General features: G+C 41.5%; 1 protein-coding gene across 1 annotated transcript in view; it reads left to right on the forward strand.

The window, feature by feature from the left end:
- Positions 1-23,344, forward strand: part of ddx18 (DEAD (Asp-Glu-Ala-Asp) box polypeptide 18) — a 45,715-nt gene extending 22,371 nt beyond the window's left edge. The window contains exons 9-14 of the mRNA XM_070875460.1: positions 708-869; positions 2,129-2,281; positions 11,080-11,193; positions 12,932-12,988; positions 15,003-15,180; positions 16,632-23,344. Coding sequence (XP_070731561.1) covers positions 708-869; positions 2,129-2,281; positions 11,080-11,193; positions 12,932-12,988; positions 15,003-15,180; positions 16,632-16,777 — 810 coding nt within the window. The 3' untranslated portion in view covers positions 16,778-23,344. The remainder of the gene's footprint in view (positions 1-707; positions 870-2,128; positions 2,282-11,079; positions 11,194-12,931; positions 12,989-15,002; positions 15,181-16,631) is intronic.
- Positions 23,345-25,457: the final 2,113 nt, after the last annotated feature.

Raw genomic sequence — 25,457 nt, forward strand, 5'->3', positions numbered from 1 at the left:
TATTCCCCTCTTAATATATTGCCCTTTCCCTATTTCATATTTTGTATTTTCTGTTTTCACTGATCAAAATTCATGGAACAACTCTCTAATCTGCCAATAACTAGCCTCAGCACAGCAACAGGGGTCAGCTCCATAATAATGACTACATGAAGCTGATGTAAACAAGAATAAAATTAAGGCTGTTTCCTTCCACATAATACATTTTTGCACCAATGTATTTTCCCTCACTGATCAGTGCTTCGTAAACATGACTTCTCATTTTCCAAGTGTATGATTCATATAAGGATAATGTTAAAACTTTTTCTGGTTCTTTTTCCAATTCTAAGTTTGTCAATATTACTCGTATATTTAAAGGTACATGGTGGCGAGATCACCCTATGCAGGGAATTTAAGAGAATAACGCAATAGTCTTTTAAATATTGTAACTTAAAAATGACTATTTTTCCCCAGAAGTTTTTTTCAAGTTTCTCCCAATTTCCTCCGCCCCCCCCCTCCCCAGGAGGAGGGGAAATTAAAACTGATCGCCTTTAAATATACCAGTAAACCTGCAGTTTTCTAAAGGCTGGTGCGTTGTCCACAGAACAGTAAAACCTGCAAGACAGCACAATGAAACAAAATATTTCACTATCTGTATTTTACTTGCGAATGGATATACAGTTCATGTGCAATACTTAATTATATACTGACTGATTTGTCTTCATATTTAGGGTTATGTAGTTTGCCCATCTGAGAAAAGATTCCTCTTGCTCTTCACTTTTCTAAAGAAGAACCGTAAGAAGAAGCTCATGGTTTTCTTCTCTTCGTGCATGTCTGTGAAGTATCACTATGAGCTCTTGAACTACATTGACCTACCTGTTATGGCAATTCATGTGAGTAAAAAAAATTGCCAGTTTTCTCTCTGCTTTATTCCAGAAACTGTTGCTGGGATATGGTTTCACACGTGCCAGTTGTATCTGGTGCCCCATCCAACTGGCCATCATTCACGTGAGCTATGGGTGTTGGGCAGGTTATTCACACCATGAGGGAAATTTCAACAAGCTTGATTCTGGTGTACACAGATACCCTTTTAGCATAGTCACTGAATAGTGATTGAATGGGAACTTTGGCCAATTTACTCTTGCCTAATCCATGGGTATTAAGGCTATTTGTAGTACCATTAATGCTGCCACTGAGATCAGCTAACTTAGCACAGGCCAGGCATTGGCTTGGAGCCTTCCTGGTCTGTATGATGCATCTAATCAGTGAACAGATCTGCTGCGCCATGGGAACAGGGATCTCTCTATTGTGTCTTGATTGCATTGAGAAGCTTATGATAAGAACGCTATTGCGTTTTGTATTGGGCACACCCATTTATGGAAATGTACTCTTAATAATTTACTTTTTCCTCCCTTATGGTTGTACTGTTAGTAATTTCTAGCTGGTTACTTCAACAACAAAAAAATAAACATTTGTTCTATAAAATATATTTTTTAAATGATTGCTTTTCTGAGCTATCCATTGACTGTACAGTTGGCTGTAATAGTTCCATTTGTTTGGGAAAAAACGTAGCTGTTTCATCTGAATTTAAAAAAAAATTTAATTATGGAATATGGATGGTGCTGCCAAGAAACATTTGTTGACATCTGTAGTTGTCCTGTTGAGGTGTTGCTGGTCCTTAAATAGTGATTAGGCAATAACAACACGGGACTGGAATTACATGTAGGGTAACAGTGAGTCAGGGTTGCAGATTCCCTTTCCTTGATGACCATGCATTTCTGAAATGCCTTTCACATCCTTAAAATGTTCCAAAGTGTTTCACAGCCAAATGTTGGCTAGGACACAAGGAAAACTCTCTTGCCTTCTTTTGAATAGCACCTACTGATTTTTTTAAATTATTGTAAAAATAAATAAATAAATATCAACCTGAACAAGGATTGGTTTAATGTCTCATCTGAAAGACGACACCTGCTTTGCAGTACTGTCTCAGTGCAGCACTGAAGTGTCTACCCAGATTATGGACTTGAGTTTTATGTGCATGAATGGTTACTGAAAACATTTTACAATTCGATTTACAGAATGTTTCTAACATTTAAATGAAAATCACTTTTCATAATTGTTTCTCTCAATTTTCTCTGCTCAATATCTTTAGGGAAAGCAAAAGCAGACAAAACGTACATCCACCTTCTTCCAGTTCTGTAATGCAAACGATGGAATATTGCTGTGTACAGATGTAGCTGCCAGAGGGCTGGATATTCCTGAAGTAGACTGGATTGTACAGTATGACCCCCCTGATGATCCAAAGGTATAGTATTTCACACAAAATGAGTACAAAAGTTACTATACTAATTCTAAAGTTTGTTACAAGCTTTCTCACTGGATTTATTCATACATCAAAGTGCTTCATGCCAATGTTCTCTCAAAGATTTAACGGGAACATTGCTTCAGGCCCATTAGTTTTCTCAGATGCAAATTGCGTTTGAATAGCCCCAGATCTGTTTAGATAAACGTTTGAAGTAGCTTTCGAGCTAAACAAAATGTTTTCCAAGTGGCCTGCCGTTCTGGCCTATTTGCTGAATACAGTTTGCTTAGCCTACAGTTAAGAGTCAACCATTGGTGTCGGACTGGAGTCACGTATAGGCCAGATCTGGTAAGGACAGCAAGACAATCAAACAGCTTCCTGATCACTTTTATTTCCAGGTGTTATATTAAACTGAATTCAAATTTTCAAACCACTCTGCTCAGAACTCACATTCTCTGGATTATTAATGCAGCTCTCTGGATTATTAGTTCAGTAACATAACCACTACACTGCTTTACTGTTCTTCCTCATCATTTTATTACCATTTGTAAGTGGGAGTAAATTCAAATAAATAGACCATTGGCTGAAAATCTGTTTTCAGCAATTTGAATGGAAAAGTGGTAAAGATTGACATATCAAAGGAGAAAAAATAGAGAGCGTGGTAGGGTGACAAGTTTATATTGGCAATTTCCATTATAATACCTTTGTTACCTCTAAACTTGAGCTTGTCCAAAGCTCTGCTGCTTGTATCCTAACTCGCACCAAGTCCTGTTCACTGATCTACATTGGCTCCCGGTTAAGCAATGCCTCGATGTCAAAATTCTCATCCTTGTTTTCAAATCCATGGCCTTGCTTCTCTCTATCTCTGTAATCTCCAGCCCTACTACCCTCCAAGATCTCGGCACTCCTCCAATTCTGGCCTCTTGCACATCCCTGATTTTAGTCGTTTGACCATTACCTGATGTGCTTTCAGCTGACTAGGCCCTAAGCTCTGGAATTCCCTCCCTAAACCTCTCTGCCTATCCACCTCTTTAAGACTCTCCATAAAACTTAACTCTTTGACCAAGCTTTTGGGCATTTGTCCTAATATCTACTTATGTGGCTCGGTGTCAAATTTTGTTTGATAATGATCCTGTAAAGCACCTGGGGATGTTTTACTATGTCAAAGGCGCTATATTAATGCAAGTCATAAAAGCATGAAGTTATAATGAAAAAAATAGACAGGGAAAGGCTGCTCAGTATACTTACTGTGATCCACACATGGCAGTGAAGGTTTACGGTGATATTAACATTTTCAATTTCAATTTCAATGCCCATTGCATCTAAATCTTGTTAATATTATGACTGGTAAATTCTGTCTGCCTCCACTGAACTATTTAACCTCTCAAATTCTGGCAGCCTCTGGGAATTCCTGTCACTAATTTTACGTGAAAAATGTGTATATTAAGTAATAAAAGGACTCCAGAAATGGATATAATAACCCCAACCAACATTCCCACTAAGCTGCGTGGCTGTGCAGCTCTCTGCTGGTCCCACGCAGCCCGGGACCCAGATTTTCAATGCACAAAACTGAAGGGGCCATGTGCACACACAACAAATTGGGGGAACATTAACCCCAACCTACTAACCCCAAAACAGTTTCACTTTTATTTTGGTTATCAGCTGGTCTATCTTGTCCCCTCTTTTTCCCTTTACTCCCAATTGCCTTTCTACTTTTTATTTTAATATTGCTTTTCAATGTTCTCTTCACCTATCTAACTATCTTTCCAACTTTTTCTAATTTACATCTGTTGTTTAAATTTTTTTTATGTCTGCCTACTCCCACCATCCTACAAAACGACCCAAGGTGCTTCACAGACATGCAGGGACAAAATGGATGCCAATCAAATTTATAAAGTCATACATTGTGTTCCTTTTTATGTAGATAGAAAATATCAAATTAAATACTATATTAAAAATCTTGCACTTGTGCATAATGCTGGTCTCTTTTTCCATTATAAATTTTGGGGCCCAAGTTTCGGCCTCAGTTGCTCCTGATTTTTTGGAGCAACTGGTGTAGAACAGAGTATCTTAGAAATTCAAATTCTCGGCATTTAGTTTGCTCCAGTTCTAGTCAGTTAGAACAGTTTCACTTTGGAACAGAATTTTTTTTTCAAAAGGGGACGTGTCCGGCCACTTACGCCTGTTTTCAAAGTTTCGTCAGTGAAAACTTACTCCAAACTAACTTAGAATGGAATAAGTGAAGATTTTTGTACGCTCGAAAAAACCTTGTCTACACTTTAGAAAATCAGGCGTAGGTTACAAATCAGGCGTAGGGAATGGGGGGGTGGGTTTAAAGGGAAGTTTACAAACATTAAACACTTCAGTTTTACAAATAAAGAGCCATCATCAATAATAAATGATAAAAACATCAATAAATCAACCAATAAATCAATCAAAAAATTAATAAGAAATTTTTTTTTGAAAAATCAATAAATAAAACATTTTCTACTTACCGACTGCAGCACCGGGAGCCCTCCAACAGCGTGCTGGGATGCCCCCCCCCCCCCCCCCCCCCCCCCCCCCAGTGTGTCTCTGTCAGCGTCTCTCTCTCTCTCTCTCTCTCTCTCTGTGTGTCTCTCACTCTCTGTCTGTCAGTGTCTGTGTTTCTGACAGCGAGGGGAGGGGGAGAGAGGGAGGGGAGGGAGAGAGACAGACAAAGGGAAGGGGGGGGAAGAGGAGAAGGGGAAAGGGGAGGGGGGGAGAGGAGAAGGGGAAAGGGGGGGGGAGAGGAGAAGGGGAAAGGGGGGGAGAGGGGAAGGGGGGGAGAGGAGAGGAGGGGAAGGGGAAAGGAGGGGGAGAGAAAAAGGGGGAGGGGGAGAGGAGAAGGGAGAGGGAGGCTGAATGGGCTGGGCCCAAGACTTCAGGCAGGGCCCGTCCCCAGCACCAGATTTACAGGTAGGTGGCGTCGGGCCGGGAGCGCGGGTCGGGTCGGAGAGGTGGTGGGAGTGAGGTGAGGTGAGGTCGGTTCGGGTCGGGGGGTTGGGGGAGGGAGGGAGATGGAGGTCAGGTCGGGGGGGGGGGGGGGGGAGCGCGGGGGGGGGGGGGGGTGTAGCGGGAGTCGGTTCGGGAGGAAGCGGAGCTGGGCGTGGGAGGCAGCCTTATGCACGCAGCCCCAGTAAGGCCATTCGGCCAGGACTAGGGGCTGCGTGCTTCGGGCCCCTCCCACACAGTTTTGGGCGCCTGGAGCTACTGCACATGCGCGCCTACTGTCGCACGCATGTGCAGAGGTCTCGGCACTGTTTTCAGCGCAGGGACCTGGCTCCGCACCCTACAGCTCATGCTGCGCCGCGCCGAGCTGCAAACGACCTGCAGGGAGCTGAAGAATACGAACGCTTTTTTTAGGCGCACTTTGTGGCGCGAAAAACGGGCGTCCAGGTCGGGGCTGCACCATTCTCGGCGCGACCCGAAACTTGGGCCCTTAGGTTTATATAGGCAGTTTCCACACTGTCAGTGGTGCTGCCACTGGTGGTGTTGACAGGAAGTGCATGCAGATATGAGTTTTAATATAGACAGATACTTTGATGACTGATCAACATTGGGCTGTAATTTGCAGTCTTGCGCCCATAGAGCCCACACAAGTTCCGGGTTTAGGCATGTGCGAAAGCCTGGAACTTGCGATCTCTCAAGAATTCTCTTGACAGATCCTCCACATCCCAGGGAAAAGTGCCTCTGCGGTGCCCAACTTCAGCCTAGCGAATGCCTGTGAAATTCTGACACCAGATAAAAGCAGGCATAAGGCCTGCTTTTACCAGCTTAAGAGTTTTTAAAAACATAAAAATATTTTTTTCATTCACTTAAACATTAAAACACGTACAATAAGGTATGGTTATTTTTAGCCTCATTAAAACATTTAATTTTATTTTTCAAAAATTGAATTTTTGTTTTAAATGTTTAATTATATTTTTTAATTAATTTTAAACATGTAACTTTTCAAAATGTACTTGTTATGATAAATTTTTTTATGTGATCCCCATTCATGCTTATGGTGATTCCGTATATCCTCATAAGCGTGAATGGGAATCTCGTTTCTTTGGTTGGGCCAGACCACATGATCCCAGGGACGCTTGCAAACCGCATACACCCCTTGGATACGTGGGCCTCTACGCAGGCCTAGGCTCAGGAGCGCAAGTCCCCATAGATACCAAGGCAGAAGGTAAGTTTATAGATTTTTTTTTTGCTGGTCCGGGGCCTCCACCCGCAGGAAGCCTCTGACTGCAAATTCAGCCCCAATATAAACTCTCTAGGGGTTATGCTAAGGCTTTACAATGAAATGGTCAGACAGGACTTGAAGTGCTGTTTAGTTCTGGTTATCACACTGGAAACGGGTGTATATTTATTGAAGAGGATGCAGAGAAGAACAACAGAAATGATAAGTGTACTGGGGATAACTTGTGGGGAACAATTAGAAAAGCACAATCTTTATATAGTCTAAGGAAGATGTTGAAAAAGCAGGTGAACCAAGAATATCATTTCAATGTTACGTCATAAGGCAGACAAGTACATGCAGGGGATATAAGAATGACATTAGATGACCAAACTGGTAGCAATACTGTGGAGGAGGATTTCCTGGAATGTATAAGGGATGGTTTTCTAGACCAATATGTCGAGGATTCAACTAGAGAGCAAGCCATCCTAGACTGTGTCTTGTGTAATGAGAAAGGATTAATTAGCAATCTTGTCATGCGAGGTCCCTTGGGGAAGAGTGACCATAATATGGTAGAATTCTTCATTAAGATGGAGAGCGACACAGTTAATTCAGAGACTAGGGTCCTGAACTTAAGGAAAGATAACTTCGATGATATGAGACGTGAATTGGCTAGGATAGACTGGCGAATGATACTTAAAGGGTTGACAGTGGATAGGCAATGGCAGACATTTAAAGATCACATGGATGAACTACAACAATTGTACATCCCTGTCTGGCGTAAAAATAAAACTGGGAAGGTGGCTCAACTGTGGCTAACAAGGGAAATTAGGGATAGTGTTAAATCCGAGGAAGAGGCATATAAATTGGCCAGAAAAAGCAGCAAACCTGAGGACTGGTAGAAATTTAGAATTCAGCAGAGGAGGACAACGGGTTTAATTAAGAGGGGGGAAATAGAGTATGATAGTAAGCTTGCAGGAAACATAAAAACTGACTATGTGAAGAGAAAAAGATTAGTGAAGACTAATGTAGGTCCCTTGCAGTCAGAATCAGGTGAATTCATAATGGGGAACAAGGAAATGGCAGACCAATTGAACAAATACTTCAGTTCTGTCTTCACTAAGGAAGACACAAATAACCACCCGAAAATGTATTAGCATGGATAGAGAATTGGCTGGCGAACAGAAAGCAGAGAGTCGGGATAAATGGGTCCTTTTCGGGTTGGAAATCGGTGGTTAGTGGTGTGCCATGGGGATCGATGCTGGGACCACAACTGTTTACAATATACATCGATGACCTGGAAGAGGGGACAGAGTGTAGTGGAAGAAAATTTGCAGATGAGACAAAGATTAGTGGGAAAGCGGGTTGTGTAAAGGACACCGAGAGGCTGCAAAGAGATTTAGATAGGTTAAGCGAATGGGCTATGGTTTGGCAGAATGAATACAATGTCGGAAAGTGTGAGGTCATCCACCTTGGGGGAAAAAAACAGTAAAAGGGAATATTATTTGAATGGAGAAAAATTACAACATGCTGCGGTGCAGAAGGACCTGGGGGTCCTTGTGCATGAATCCCAAAAAGTTCGTTTGCAGGTGCAGCAGGTAATCAGGAAGGCGAATGGAATGTTGGCCTTCATTGCGAGAGGGATGGAGTACAAAAGCAGGGAGGTCCTTCTGCAACTATATAGGGTATTGGTGAGGCCGCACCTGGAGTACTGCGTGCAGTTTTGGTCACTTTGCTTAAGGAAGGATATACTAGCTTTGGAGGGGATACAGAGACGATTCACTAGGCTGATTCCGGAGGTGGGGGGGGGTTACCTTATGATGATAGATTGAGTAGACTGGGTCTTTACTCGTTGGCGTTCAGCAGGATGAGGGGTGATCTTATAGAAACATTTAAAATAATGAAAGGGATAGACAAGATAGAGGCAGAGAGGTTGTTTCCACTGGTCGGGGAGACTAGAACTAGGGGGCACAGCCTCAAAATATTGGGAGAGCCAATTTAAAACCAGTTGAGAAGGAATTTCTTCTCCCAGTGGATTGTGAATCTGGAATTCCCTGCCCAAGGAAGCAGTTGAGGTTAGCTCATTGAATGTATTCAAGTCACAGATAGATAGATTTTTAACCAATAAGGGAATTAAGGGTTATGGGGAGCGGGCGGGTAAGTGGAGCTGAGTCCACGGCCAGATCAGCCATGATCTTGTTGATGGCTGAGCAGGCTCGAGGGGCTAGATGGCCTACTCCTGTTCCTAATTCTTATGTTCTTATAATATTAATACTAGGGGACATGGGGTCTAGCGAGAAGGAAGAACTGAGGGAAATCCTTATTAGTCAGGAAATGGTGTTAGGGAAAATGATGGGATTGAAGGTCGATAAATCCCCAGGGCCTGATGGTCTGCATCCCAGAGTACTTAAGGAAGTGGCCCTAGAAATAGTAGATGCATTGGTGATCATTTTCCAACATTCCATGGACTCTGGATCGTTCCTATGGATTGGAGGGTAGCTAATGTAACTCCTCTTTTTAAAAAAGGAGGGAGAGAAAACAGGGAATTATAAACCGGTTAGCCTGACATCGGTAGTGGGGAAAATGCTGGAATCAATTATTAAAGTGACAGGATCTGTCCAAGTCAGCATGGATTTATGAAAGGGAAATCATGCTTGACAAATCTTCTAGAATTTTTTGAGGATGTAACTAGTAGAGTGGATAAGGGAGAACCAGTGGATGTGGTGTATTTGGACTTTCAAAAGGCTTTTGACAAGGTCCCACACGAGATTAGTGTGCAAAATCAAGGCACATTGTATTGGGGGTAATGTATTGACGTGCATAGAGAACTAGTGGGCAGACAGGAAGCAAAGAGTGGTATTTAAAGGGGTCCTTTTCAGAATGGCAGGCAGTGACTATTGGGGTACCGCAAGGTTCATTGCTGGGATCCCAGCTATTTACAATATAAATGATTTAAACAAAGGAATGTAATATCTAAGTTTGCAGATGACACTAAGCTGGGTGGCAGTGTGAGCTGTGAGGAGGATGCTAAGAGGCTACAGGGTGACTTGAACAGGTTAGGTGAGTGCGCAGATGCAGTATAATGTGGATAAATGTGAGGTTATCCAGTTTTGGGGCAAAAACACGAAGGCAGAATATTATCTGAATGATAAAAGGGGAGGTGCAACGAGACCTGGATGTCATGGTACATCAGTCACTGAAAGTAGGCATGCAGGTACAGCAGGCAGTAAAGAAAGCAAGTGGCATGTTGGCCTTCATAGCGAGAGGATTTGAGTATTGGAGCAGGGAGGTCCTACTGCAGTTGTACAGGGCCTTGGTGAGGCCACACCTTGAGTATTGTGTGCAGTTTTGGTCTAATCTGAGGAAGGACATTCTTGCTATTGAGGGAGTGCAGCGAAAGTTCACCAGACTGATTCCCGCTATGGCAGGACTGACATGAAGAAAGACTGGATCGACTAGGCTTTATATTCACTGGAATTTAGAAGAATGAGAGGGGATCTCATGGAAGCATATAAAATTCTGACGGGATTGGACAGGTTAGATGCAGGAAGAATGTTCCCGATGTTGGGGAAGTCCAGAACCAGGGGTCACAGTCTAAGGATAGGGGGTAAGCCATCTAGGATCGAGATGAGGAGAAACTTTTTCACCCAGAGAATTGTGAACCTATGGAATTTTCTACCACAGAAAGTTGTTGAGGCCAGTTCATTGGATATATTCAAAAGGGAGTTAGATGTGGCCCTTACAGCTAAAGGGATCGGGGGTATGGAGAGAAGGCAGGAGTGGGGTACTGAAGTTGTATGATCAGCCATGATCATATTGAATGGTAGTGCAGGCTCGAAGGGCCGAATGGCGCCTATTTTCTATGTTTTTATGAAGTGTAATTTGAAAACCAATATTGGAAAGAACTTTTTTTACACAAAGGATGCTGAATGTTTGGAATAATGTATTGGATGGTAGTAGAGATAACATTATGGACTTTCAAAATACAGTTGGATGCTGGACTTTTTGAAATACTAAAGGCACAAGCTTTAATAGGCCTTGCATGTTTGTGATTCTTTAAAACTTTTAAAAATTCATTTATGGGATGTGGGCCTCGCCAGCGAGGCCAGCATTTATTGTCCAACTCAAATTGCCCTTGAGAAGATGGTGACGAGCCGCCACCTTGAACCGCTGCAGCCTGTGTGGTGAAGGTTCTGCCACAGTGCTGTTAGGGAGGGACTTTCGGGATTTTGACCCAGCGACGATGAAGCAATGGCGATATGTTTCCAAGTCAGGGTGGTTATGACTTGGAAGGAAACTTGAAGGTGGTGGTGTTCCCATGTGCCTGCTGCCATGTCCTTCTCGGTGGTAGAGGTCAGGGGCTTGGAACTTCCTTGGTCATAACAAGGCAAAAGAGAAGGAATCCCATTTTAAATTTTACTAAACGTATTGTAATTTTTGAATGTTGACAGCTTCGAGTCTTGTATTGTGATTTTTAACTACATAGAGGTGAAGCAAATATACACCCATTTATGCAGCTCGTTTGGAAGATTTATGTGGTTTAAATACTTACCCTGCACTTCTACCCAAATAAAATAAAAATTCATTCTGTTCTGACTTTTCACTATCATACCAGGAATATATCCACCGTGTGGGTAGGACTGCACGAGGAATGAATGCACAAGGACATGCATTACTTATCCTGAGAGCGGAAGAGCTGGGTTTCCTTCGTTACCTCAAACAGGCCAGGGTAAATGTTTCTTGTTCATTTTCCATGGACATTGTGAGATTTAATTCAAGGTTCAGTTACCTAGTAGTCAAGTGATTCCTAATTTTTGCTTCTGTTTTAAACCTTTTGTTTACAAAAGTGAAAGTAAAGACCCATGTGTTACTGCATGTTTTGCATAATTTCCAAATTATTTCAAGACGGCAGGTCAGTCTGATGATCATTGAACCAGCCACAGACTTTGAGCCCCATTGAAGTACTTAGGGGAGCCTATGTAGTCTGAAGTAAAATTAAGGAATTATTAACTGTGGTGTCACATAGAATCGAATTTCTCTACGCCTGTAATTTCACCTTGCTAGTTCCTATCTACTGTTTAATGGTGACAGGCTGAAAAGTGGGAAGAGATTCAAAAATAAAACCATGAAATATTCGTAGTTTTGCTTTGTCTATTGGTGTAACTAGGAGTTTGTCTAAAACAAATTGACTTTTTAAATGGAAAGTAATCATTTGTATTATTCAGAGCCTTTTATAACCTCCGGGCATCCCAAAATGTTCCACAACCAATGAAATACATGTGTAGTCACTTGTAATGTAGGGCATTTCATATATTATGGTAAACATATTGGGGCTGAAATTGGTCGACATACCGCCCAAAAATGCGATTTTGTTCAAAAAACACCTACATACTGCTGACATGCCACCCGGCGGAATATTCATCATTGACATACTGCCGAGTGGTATGCACACCGTCCACCGTGCAGGACCGCCCGCGTACCGCCCAAAAAGTCCGCTTTTCATCGCGTACCATTGGAGCTGCATACCGTCCTGGAAAAGGTGGCTTTACGCAATGGCAAATGGGCGGAGTGCACGGATCCATCATTTTGGAAATTGGGAAATATCAGCTAATGCCGCAGCTCTATTTCTGAGGTGGACAGTAATTTTACAGTGCGATTTTGATTGGAAAATGTATATTTACTATTACTGCGTAACTTATTAAGATAGAAAGGCATTTTAGTTATTTTTTTTCAAGAACGGGGCCTGTATTATCTCAGGCTGTATTGCTGACTGCCTATCTAATGGAGGAACCAGACGTAAGGAAGTTTATTCAACATAGTTATAAGGGTAATGGATGATGAGGAGGAGGAGGCCTTACCCACAAAGGATCTTCAGGGAGATGTGTTCATACTTGGACCTGACCGATTGACGGTGTCCGAAGGCTGCGCTTCCGAAAAGAGATCATCACTGAGATTTTTGCATTGTTAAATATCTTTTCTTAGTCTTCAAACTGAAGAATTATTAGTTGGTTGGGATATATTTGGTATTTTTCAAGTAACTGCTCGTCGACTAGCTTTCTGCTCCTCTCTCTCCCTCCCTCTTCAGGCATGCGCAGGTGACCCCTGACCCCCGAAATTGCGGGTAAAATGCTTGTGTAAAAAAAACGGGGGGGCGATGGGGGGGAGAATTCACACATGCGCAGTTCCGTGCCGTGCCGCACCGCCCATTGAGGAGATATGGATCGACTACTAGGATACATGCCACCTGACGCAGACCGCTGACATACCCCCGAAAATGTTTTGAACACTTTTGTCCTCTTCAGTCTTGGTGGTATGCCGGTGGTGTGAAATGACATGCCACTGAGAAATGGGCGGACCTTGCGCATCGACCCATTTCGGGCCCATTGACAGATATTTTGGGTTATTCTTTTAGTTGCTGGCAGAAATATATAGCGTAACCTTTACACTGCTAAATTTTATTTTGATAGGTACCTCTGAATGAGTTTGACTTTTCGTGGAGCAAGATATCAAACATACAAGTTCAGGTAAAATTACATTAGGCAGCTATATATTGTGATGGTGTTTGTTTAAGATAGCTTTTCAAAAAAATTACTTGCCAATTCCATGCATACAATGAAACTATCATGTAAAGTAATAAAAATGAGTCCTTCAGATCTGCAGCTGCATGTTTGCTTACAATTCTGTGATTGGTAAAAGCCAGGGTAGGAGTCAGGAAAAGGAAAGCGCTCTGAACGTGATCGTCAATTTTGGAATGAAAACAAAAGCTGTAATAATAAGTATGAATGAAATTGGGCTAAGAAAATGATTTTTGAATTAAGGTTAACTATATGTGAATTGGTGTTTTGCATATTTAAGATAATTGTTTGCTTTTGAAAGTTTGATCTGTTCAACAATCCTTTCTGGTGGTAAACATTGGTGCAACAACTTACAGTATCAAGCAACAGAGATTCTGAGGTTGCCCTTTATTCTGCATTCTTGATCTTTGATACTGTGCGGCGAGGAATGGTTGTCAAATAACTGCTGTAACAAAACTCTGCAGCTGGCCGCAGAGCGGCTTCTGGTTTCGGGAAAGCCATGGGAGATGCGTGGCCCAGGGAGATCTGAACACTGAGTGTAATAGAGAGAATAAAGTAATTTTACACGAGACATTTTTGATCTGCAAACCTATTCACCCTCTTATAAACCACACTAAATTGTCCCTACTTACCAGTGTTTATGTATAATAATGACATTGCCTGACAAGCTCTTAAACAGTTAGTCTCCCATGAGTTCCAAAGTTGCATTGGCCTTGTTCAAGCTGCTGTAATTTGATAGTGGGCACTTTTGTCCATATTAGGAATGTTAAAAATGTGCATAGTATTTTTTTTTTTATCCGCGACAGATGTGATTTTACAAGTTGTCAGTTGTTCAAAAACTTCATCAAATCAACCACTTTTTCTTTTTTTTCTAATTTGTACATTTTGGAAGGTGAGGATATATGGCTTGTTAGAAGATGGTTGACCTTAAATAATTATCCAGAGAAGACTCCCAGAAACAATATTTTTAACCTTACATTATAAATAAATTGTGATGTAAAATGAAATCTAAATTTTAAGTGTTGAAACATTCTATTTTTATGCTCACTTTGGTACAGTGAAACTTGTACATCACACACTCCCAAAAAAAGGCATTTTCTGGATGTCCTAAATAACTTGCATTGCAATCGATGCAAGCTGCACCTTTAAACCTCGGATACTCGCAAATTCTGAACTATGGACAGCCTTCAAAACACCAAGTCCGTTTACAACTTAAAACCCGGGACATGCAAGTCAGCATGAGGCAGCAGCAGGTGAAAGAAACGGCTGTTGTGGGATGGAGTGCTCTTGACCCAGCATCCATAGCAGCAGGGAGACCGCTCTATCTCTGGGATTGAATGCTTGCACAGCTCTCTCCCAGGGATAGAGCAGTTTCTCTGCAACTGTGGATGCTGTGTAAAAAAATCCACATTCGACAAAAGCTGTCCACATACGACAAAAGCTGGGAACTGCACCAGTAAATTAGAAAGTGCCTGGTAGAATTTTGGTGCATTAAATCTGCAGAATATTTTTGCCTTTTATGAAAAGCTTTTTTGTGAAAATTTTCATACATTAGGAATTGAACTATTAGTCCATAACTTTGGAAAGCAGAGAGGGTGGGAGAAGATGACCAGGCACCTGTGAATGCTACTTTTGAACCAGCGATGCCCTTTGAGTTAGCATCTTGCCTCTCCATTCTGGGATTGGAACTCACCGTGTGGGTGAACTGCATCTTGCTAATCTGTTGTTTGGTATTTTGCCATCAAACTACTCCTTTCAGCACAACATTTTAATACTTTTTCTTCAATTCTAATTTGTTTAACATTCGAAAATACAGAATTTCTGGAGGCTGTATGATGAGTAATGAGCATACAGTTTGAAAACCACAGCAGTCACTTGGTACTCTAATTGACCATAGATTCCTGGCGATTGTCTTTCATTTCTCATCACCTTGAATCTAAACATGTTATGTTTTTGTTTACAGCTTGAAAAACTGATTGAGAAAAATTACTACTTGCACAAATCAGCACAGGAAGCTTACAAGTCTTATATCCGTTCCTATGATTCTCATTCTCTCAAAGAGATTTACAGTGTCAGCACCCTGGATCTACCCAAAGTGGCTCTGTCATTTGGCTTCAAAGTACCACCATATGTTGATCTCAGTATCCTTTTGCAATTATGTTCTTTTTATTTGTAGTGCATTTCTAAATTTAAAGTTATTTAACAGCATTCCACCCTTCAAAAAAAAACTCTTTACTGTTCTTTTACTTTGTCTTTAGCCTTTTGTCAGTCTCGAAGAATACATTTTCTGTTTCTAAGAGGATGGGAGCTGTTTCAAGTGAAAGCACTGAAGCTGGTTTTGAATGGGAGATTATATGTATGTAATGGCAAAAAATGGTACAAGTGCCTGTGAGCTGTTTTATTTTGTTGAAAGTGTAATTAATAACGTGAGGTACTTTTGAGATGTTTATGAACTTTGATTTCTTAACCAGCTTGTCTCAAAGTCGCCATTTGCTTTAAAACAGAATTAGACATATTGATGCTGTTTTTCCTTTCAAATAATGCAAAATAGGTTAGAATACCATTTCAAAACATTATAGCATAATTTTTGTGTTAGAATATTGACCCAAGAGTTGGTTAAATCAGAAGTTCCAATCGAAAACGCTAGAATTTTCATCATGACTATAAATACAGAACATGCGTTTTTCTGTTACTAATTTAGTTATAGATTTTTCTTAATTCTGATTCTCTTTCTACATTTTTTCCCTTGTTCTCCCAGTAGCAATTTTTTGTTAAGGGTGGGCAGTCTTGGGGAATTTTCCAGTCACTGGGCTATCACTACCGAACCAAGCCCGTTCTCACCAACAGCACATAGCTTTACATAGCCTACAGCACAGAATCAGGCCATTTGACCCAGCTGGTCTATGTTGGCATTTATGCTTCATACGAACATCCTCCCGTTTCTCCTCTTCTAACTATTGGCATACCCTTCTATTCTTTTCTCCCTCGTGCTTATCTGACTTCCCCTTAAATGAGTCCAGCTATTTGCCTCAACTACTACTTGAGGTGAATATACATTTTAGAAAGGCTCATTGCATAGCTGGCAGAATTGGAGATCATAGTCGGGTTTTGGGGGGAAGGTGGAGAGGCAGTTGCTTTCCCAACCTAAGAACATTAAGGCTAGTTGAAACACTCCTTTACCTTCTGTATGTCCTCCCCGATATCCTTGGGTTAAATTGGCTAATTTAGCAGTCTCTAGATCAAGCCTCAAACTTTGCTTGTGTGTATCATCTCCATACTACACCTCCGTGCATTTATTCATCAAGTCATTTGGTCTACTGTTCCAATTTGTAAAATGATCTGGCACATATTCTGAAAAGATGAGGGATAAAGTAAATCACTGAATGCACATGTATCCAGCCTGTATATCAGTTTGACTCGATAGTAATCTGTCTATTTGACCTTATTTTTAATTCATTTTACACCTTTAATGATGTACATTCCTGAATTTTGTCATTAGTTTTGGAATGGTGCTGCGAAAATTTCTTCCTAGTCATTCCTGCTGTAACTTCTGTATTTATATTTGTAGTTTTTCTTAACCAAAGTACTTCAGATGTAAATGCCACCAGAGGAATGAAACTGAAGAAGAGAGGTGGTGGAGGTGGATTTGGGTATCAGAAGTCCAAAAATGTCCACAAAGCAAAGATCTTCAAGCAAATTGGCAAGAATAAATCAGACAAAAGACAGTTTTCTCGTTAGATATCCCTACCCCAACTGCAATATTCTTCCTCTTCTTTTTTTTTTAAAAAAGCTGCAAGGAATACGTTTTTTTTCCCCTTGAGTTAAATGCCTCCGGTTAATCAGTTTTGGCAACTTTCTTCAGACCTGTACTGATTAAAGTTATTGCTAACTGACTCATGTTCACAGTGCTACTCATGTATGCCTATTTTTTTTTTCTACACACTTGCTCATGTGTAGAATTTACTATTTAAATGAGTTTAATTTGAACATAAAAGCCCTGTTTATAATGAATCTTTAAATTGTGACATCCTTAGAATACATTGAATAATATTATATGACTCTGACATATTTTGTATTCAGATCAATCAAAGCATTCCCCTTTCTGACAGACATCTTTTTAATGAAAATATTTAACAGGACCAGATAGCTTTGTGTCACATTGACTAAATAATCTAGAGATGTATATAAAATGGTCTACTTTTCAGACTCTGTAATAAACTATTCCATGTTTGTTTAATCTCCACATACAAGTAAATGCAAGTGTCATCCAAAAGAACAAAAACCATTGGGACACTTCTGTGAAGAGTTTGATGCCTAGTGGACATGTACTCTTCGAGCACTTGCTGAATATAAAGCTTTGTTCTGGTTTAGAAGTTCCAGTTTTTTTGTGCCATTTACAACAATTTGTACTGCTACTTTGTCCTCTCCATAATTTATGTTCTGAAGTCATTACTCCTTTTGGTAAAATAACTTGTGGTGTATTTTATATTTTACGCTTCTGTGTTTATTAAGCTGAAAAATGTGAATTTAAATATAGCATAAGCTTCACTTTGCGCATCCCGTGTCGGTGTCAGATATTCCTAGATCAGGTATACTAGAGGCAGAAAAAGCTCCTTGTCCTCTGGCTCAACCCCAGAAGGTCGCCCCCAATTACACAATTATAAACATTATTTCCTATGTCAGCCATCCTTGTCTTCTATGATAAATTCCCCATTTATAGTGAATTGGTGACTGTTGTAGACCCAAACAATTTTGCATGAACAGAACCAGCAAAATGAGAAGTCTTTAATCCCAGTGTGCTGGGCTTGTTTTGAAACTTCTTTTTGCATTAAGTACTTGGGTTGATACTTGCACCGGTGAAATCTTTCCTTGGTCAGTACTCAAAATTCAACAATAATCACTTGCCAACTTCCAACATAGATATAATTACCTGCACTAATGTATCCTATTTACTGGGAAGTGATCTTGGAAGAATGTTCTCCCAGTATTGGTAAAGACTCACAATCCAGGACTTGCATAAAACATAGAAACATGGAAAATAGGTACAGGAGTAGCCATTCGGCCCTTTGAGCCTGCACCACCATTCAATAAGCTCATGGCTGATCATTCACCTCAGTACCCCTTTCCTGCTTTCTCTCGATACCCCTTGATCCCTTTAGCCGTCAACAAACTGGCATCAACAACTCTCTGTGGTAGAGAATTCCACAGGTTAACAACTCACTGAGTGATGAAGTTTCTTGTCATCTCGGTCCTAAATGGCTTACCCCTTATCCTTAGACTGTGACCCCTGGTTCTGGACTTTCCCAACATCGGGAACATTCTTCCTGCATCTAACCTGTCCAGTCCCGTCAGAATTTTATATGTTTCTATGAGATCCCCTCTCATCCTTCGAAACTCCAGTGAATACAGGCCCAGTTGATCCAGTCTCTCCTCATATGTCAGTCCCGCCATCCCAGGAATCAGTCTGGTGAACCTTCGCTGCACTCCCTCAATAGCAAAAACGTCCTTCCTCAGATTAGGAGACCAAAACTGAACACAGTATTCCAGGTGAGGCCTCACCAAGGTCCTGCACAACTGCAGTAAGACCTCCCTGCTCCTATACTCAAATCCCCTGGCTATGAAGACCAACATGCTATTTGCCTTATTCACCGCCAACTGTACCTGTATGCCAACTTTCAAAGACTGATGTACTATGACACCCAGGTCTCGTTACACCTCCCCTTTTCCTAATCTGCCATTCTGCCTTTGTGTTTTTGCTCCCAAAGTGGATAACCTTACATTTATCCACATTATACTGCATCTGCCATGCATTTTCCCACTAACCTAACCTGTCCAAGTCACCCTACAGCCTCTTGGCATCCTCCTCACAGCTCACACCGCCACCCTGCTTAGTGTCATCTGCAAACTTGGAGATATTACACTCAATTCCTTCATCTAAATCATTGATGTACATTGTAAGTAGCTGGGGTCCCAGCACTGAGCCCTGCGGCACCCCACTAGTCACTGCCTGCCATTCTGAGAAGGACCCGTTTATCCCTACTCTCTGCTTCCAGTCTGCCAACCAGTTCGCTATCCACATCAATACATTACCCCCAATACCATGTGCTTTAATCTTGGGACACGAATCTCTTGTGTGGGACCCTGTCAAAAGCCTTATGAAAGTCCAAATACACCACATCCACTGGTTCTCCCTTGTCCATTCTACTAGTTACATCCTCAAAAAATTCCAGAAGATTTGTCAAGCATGATTTCCTTTCATAAATCGATGCTGACTTGGACCGATCCTGTTGCTGCTTTCCAAATGCGCTGCTATTTCATCTTTAATAATTAATTCCAACATTTTCCCCACTACTGATGTCAGGCTAACCGGTCTATAATTCCAAATCTTCTCTCCCTCTTTTAAAAAGTGGTGTTACATTAGCTACCCTCCAGTCCATTGGAGCTGATCCAGATTCAGTAGACTGTTGGAAAATGATCACCAATGTATCCACTATTTCTAGGGCCACTTCCTTACTCTGGGATGCAGATTATCAGGCCCTGGGGATTTATCAGCCTTCAATCCCATAAATTTCCCGCCGAATAAGGATTTCCTTCAGTTCCTCCCCGCTAGACCCTCGGTCCCCTAGTATTTCCGGAAGGTTATATGTGTCTTCCTTCGTGAAGCCAGATCCAAAGCATTTGTTCAATTGGTCTGCTATTTCTTTGTTCCCATTATAAATTCACCTGATTTTAACTGCAAGGGACCTACATTTGTCTTCACTAATTGTTTTCTCTTCCCATATCTATAGAAGCTTTTGCAATCAGTTTTTATGTTCCCAGCAAGCTTCGTCTCATACTCTATTTTCTCCCTCCTAATTAAACCCTTTGTCCTCAGGTTTGCTGCTTTTGCTGGCCAATTGATATGCCTCTTCCTCGGATTTAACACTATCCCTAATTTCCCTTGTTAGCCAAGGTTGAGCCACCTTCCCACTTTTATTTTTACTCCAGACAGGGATGTGCAATTATTGAAGTTCATCCATGTGATCTTTAAATGTTTGCCTTTGCCTATCCACCGTCAACCCTTTAAGTATCATTGGCCAGTCTATTCTAGCCAATTCATGTCTCATAGCGTCGAAGTTACCTTTCCTTAAGTTCAGGACCCTAGTCTCTGAATTAACTGTCATGCTCCATCTTAATGAAGAATTCTATCATATTATGGTCATTCTTCCCCAAGGGGCCTCTCACAACAAGATTGCTAATTAGTCCTTTCTCATTACACATCAGCCAGTCTAGGAAGGCCAGCCCTCTAGTTGCTTCTTTGACATAATGGTCTCGAAAACTATCCCTAATACACTCCAGGAAATCCTCCTCCACCATATTGCTACTATTTTGGTTAGCCCAATCTATATGTAGATTAAAGTCGCCCATGATAACTGCTGTACCTTTATTGCATGCATCCCTAATTTCTTGTTTGATGCTGACCCCAACCTCACTACTACTGTTTGGTGGCCTGTACACAACTCCCACTAGTGTTTTCTGCCCTTTGGTATTCCGCAGCTCTACCCATACAGATTCTACATCATCCAAGCTAATGTCCTTCCTTACTATTGCGTTAATTTTCTCTTTAACCAGCAGTGCTACCCCACCTCCTTTTCCTTTCTGTCTATCTTTCCTGAATGTTGAACACCCCTGGATGTTGAGTTCCAGCCTTGGTCACCCTGGAGCCATGTCTCCGTAATCCCAATTATATTCATTAATATCTGCCTGCGCAGTTAATTTGTCCACCTTATTATGAATACTCGTCACATTGAGGCATAGAGCATTCAGGCTTGTCTTTTTAACACACTTTGTCCCTTTAGACTTTTGCTGTAATGTGGCCCTTTTTGATTTTTGCCTTGGGTTTCTTTGCCCTCCACTTTTACTTTTCTTCTTTCTATCTTTTGCTTCTGCCCCTATTTTACTTCCCTTTGTCTCCCTGCATAGGTTCCCATCGCCCTGCCATATTAGTTTAACCCCTTCCCAACAGCACTAGCAAACACTCCCCCTTGGATATTGGTTCCGGTCCTGGCCAGGTGCAGACCATCTGGTTTATACTGGTCCCACCTCCCTCAGAACCGGTTCCAATGTCCCAGGAATTCAAAAGTTAAATGGGTACCACATATACAGGTGTATCTGGGAGATTAGCTGGTAGTTATGCAGATCATGGCTTGAGTGGTTTTACAATTGTGATGCAAGCTCAAACTGTTGGTGCTTGGTTACAGATGGCTCTGGACAGTTTTACTGTCATTCTATGTGCAAACCATGCTTTGAGCAAGGTTCGTTAAATATTGTATTCAGATCCCAGTACTGATGGCAGCAGCTATCCTTGTGGCAATGGAAGGCAATTATGGGATTTCTGTGTTATTAAACCCTGGGCATCTGGCATTTCATTGTCTCAAAATTATGTCAAGCAGGAGGCAATCAAGGTGACCTTAAGACAAATGTAATAACGGGATTACTGCTTAAAAACTGTACTCTTTCTGCACTGCCTCTCTCCTTAAATTAGGATGCCACCTCCTAGGAGAATAAGCCATAAAATGATTTACATGCAAGATTTTGGCAAGGAAGGAAGGAAGGCTCATGGGTGACGTTTGAGTTGCTTGAGTTCTTATGCACCAGAAAACCTAGACAGTCCAAGGAATAAACCCCAAAAAGGATGTTCAGTTGGTAAATAGGCCGTTGAGCGGTGGCAGACATTTAAGGAGATATTTCATAACTGCAGAGATAGTGGATGCATTGGTTGTAATTACCAAAATTCCCTGGATTCTGGGGCGGTCCTAGCGGATTGGAAAATTGCAAATGTGACACCCCTATTTAAAAAAAAAAGGCAGACCAAAAAGCAGGAAACTATAGACCAGTTAGCCTAACATCTGTCATTGGGAAAATGCTGGAGTCCATTATTAAGGAAGCAGTAGTGGGACATTTGGAAAAGCATAATTCAAGCAAGCAGAGTCAGCATAGTTTTATGAAAGAGAAATCATGTTTGACAAATTTGGTGGAGTTCTTTGAGGATGTAACGAGCAGGGTGGATATGGGGGAACCAGTGGATCTGGTATATCTGAATTTCCAGAAGGCATTCGATAAGGTGCCACGTAAAAGGTTACTGCACAAGATAAAAGTTCACAGAGTTGAGGGTAATATATTAGCATAGATAGAGGATTGGCTAACTAACAGAAAACAGTCGGGATAAATTTACGGTTGGCAAACAGTCATTCTGTACTGCAGCACTTTTTCTCCATTTAAATTATAATTTGCTTTTCTATTTTTTCTGCCAAAGTGGATAATCTCACATTTCCCCACATTGTACTCCATCTGCCAAATTTTTGCCCACTTACTTAGCCTGTCTATATCCCTTTGCAGGTTTTTTGTGTTCTCTTCACAATTTGCTTTCCCCCCCATCTTTGTATCATCAGCAAACTTGGCTCATTACACTCGGTCCCATGCATTGCATTGGAGGCTGTTCAGAGAAGGTTCACTAGGTTGATTCTGGAGATGAGGGGGTTGACTTATGAAGGTAGGTTGGGCCTATACACATTGGAGTTCAGAAGAATGAGGTGATCTTATCAAAACATAGGATAATGAGGGAGCTCGACAAAATGAATGCAGAGAGGATGTTTCCACTCTGGAAACTAAAACTAGGCGACAGAGTCTCAGAATAAGGGCTGCCCATTTAAAACTGAAACGAGGAATTTCTTCACTGAAGGTTGTAAATCTATAGAATTCTCTGCCCCAAAGAGCTGTGGAGGCTGGGTCATTGAATATATTTAAAGTGGCGATATACAGATTTTTGAGCGATAAGGGAATAAATGGTTATGGGGAGCAGGCAGGGAAGTGGAGCTGAGTCCATGATCAGATCAGCCATGATCTTATTAAATGGCAGAGCAGGATCGAGGGCCCAGGTGACCTACTCCTGCTCCTATTATGTTCTTATGATCAATGAAGTACTTTTTGTTACACAGGCAAAGGCAGCAGCTGTTTTACGCATAGCAAGGTCCCACAAAAAGCAATGAGAAATGACTAGATACTCAATTTTGGGGGTACTGGTTGAGGGATAAATATTAGCCTAGATACTGGGGTATCTTCCCTATTCTTTGAATAATGCAATGGGATCTTTTATGTTGATCTGAGAGGGCAGACAAGGCCTGATTATAACCAAACAATGCATCTCTGGATAACTTAGCAGCAAACAGGGCATAATCTTGTTTAACATAATTGCAGAATACAACACATCAAATAGTTCTGAATTATCTCATCATCTTAGGAGGAAATAAACTTGGTTTAATTTTGTCTTGTGTGAGAACTTATCTTTGTACACATTTTTCTACCTCCAATCCCTTTGGATATTGAATACAAATTTTAATGCAGAGATGTTTATTATGAGATCCGGTATACTAGCCATAGAGTAACAGTGGAACAAGTTCTAAGACAGTGGTTCTCAAACTTCTTTTGGTTGAAGGACCCATTTTCAAATGGATTAGTAATCAACACCTCCTATCTAAAATGTAATTAAAATACTGTATAATACTCATAATACAAAAGTGCTGCATGAGCTGAAGACTGCTAAAAGAGTGTTTCAATAATGTTTTAAGAACACAGGTATTCAGTAATGCCAACCCCACTGTTTCATAAATCAAGAAACAAACTTAAAAATCAAGAGGTTTGGTATAGAAATCATGAGTTGCTATTTTATTCAAACATAAACCAATAACTCACATACGATTAAAGTAATTTACTCACACACACTAAACTCATGAAGCTACCGAGAACTGCGAAGTCTTGGCCAAGGGTCTGCCAAGGAAGTTTAAATGTCCTTCATAGATGACCAGTAACAGAATAAAGGCTCCAAATGCAATGCATCAAGTTTATGTTTAAATTAACCTATCTGAGGAATACTTTCTGGTCACCAGTTTGAACATGGCCTCGGCCGCTCTCCCATGAACTGATAGAGAAGGGGCGGGGTCATGTTCAAACTGGTCACCAGAAAGTATTCCTCGGATTGGTTAATTTACGAGACGTCATCCGGCGACTTGAAGAGGATTACATCACTCATTAGCAGCACTTGGCTCTCATTCGAGATTTTGGCTAGGGAGTGTGCTAATGGTTGAAAGAGAGGAGGCCCTTGGAGCAGTCACTGCTTTCTGGACATGCTGCCGACTGCGACTATTTCTTGGTATTTCCAGGACCCTTCGCGGACCCCAGTTTGAGAAAAGCTGTTCTAAGATGTATCAGAATGTATATAAGCTGGTACATCAAGCTGAAAAACTAAACAGTTATGACTTGATCTCTTGTGGCATTGTGCAAAACACACATATTTTCGGTCTTCCTCTAATTCTCTCTCTCCCACCAAGTCTATTTTTGTTTGTCTTCCTCCTCTCATGCTCTCACTCACACTTTTCTTTGTTTCTGTACATTACTCTAACTTTTATCCTCTTTTTCTGTAAACAGTATCCTCCATCTCTCGCCTCTGCTACATTTCACAGTGAGTATCTTGCACTGTTGATCTGCTGCATTTGTTTTATTTTACATTTCTTAAAAGTTCAGGAATCAAAATGCACCTGGCCAAAGGTGAGCAGTTAGATTTGACCATTTGAGAGGTTCTATACGATTCACAGGTGTAAGCGAAACTGGGAGTTGAGCCCTGGCTCAAAAATAGTGGGAGAAGCAAGTGATGCATGGACCTGAAATTGCGGTCGGAGGCTTCCTGCAGGTGACTGCCTCTGATTGGCAAGAAAAGTACACACTTACCTGGTGCCTCCGTATCTTCTGACTCTCGCAGTCCTGGGCCTGCAGGCACATGCCTGCGTAAAGGCCAAAGTATCCCAGGGGCGCATGCAGTTCGCAAGTATTCCTGGGATCAAGTGGGCCAGCCCAACGAATCAAAAAAGAGAATTCCCATTATGCTTATGGTGATTCCATTTATGGACGGAATCCCCATAAGCATAATCATCATAATCATAGGCAGTCCCTCGAACGAAGATGACTTCCTTCCACACCAAAGGAAGATGAGTTCACAGATGTTTCAATGAAGGACCCGATATTCCAGTCCTGAACTCCAATTGAAGGGGTGCAAGATGCCTGTGCATGGATTTTCTTAACATGTGGTGGCCGTTGCACATCAGTCACCCCATGGGCCTGATAGAGCTAGGCCTTTATCCAATGGCAAGGGTTAACCAGGACGACTGAAGACCTGCTCTGCTGCACGGACCTAATGCACACACATATCAAAGTGTGGGCTGGCCTGTGCTGCCCCTGGGCCCTCGGCTCTTTGGCCCCCTTACACATATTTGACGCACCTCCGCAACGATCTCTTGCTGCTCCTCCACCACAAACATTCGCACCGCCACCACGAATTCTCATCACTCCTCTGCCACAAACATTCGCTGCATTTCCGCCACAATCT

The sequence above is a fragment of the Pristiophorus japonicus genome, chromosome 3, assembly GCF_044704955.1.
Source record: "Pristiophorus japonicus isolate sPriJap1 chromosome 3, sPriJap1.hap1, whole genome shotgun sequence".
In the NCBI taxonomy this organism is placed as follows: Eukaryota; Metazoa; Chordata; class Chondrichthyes; family Pristiophoridae; genus Pristiophorus; species Pristiophorus japonicus.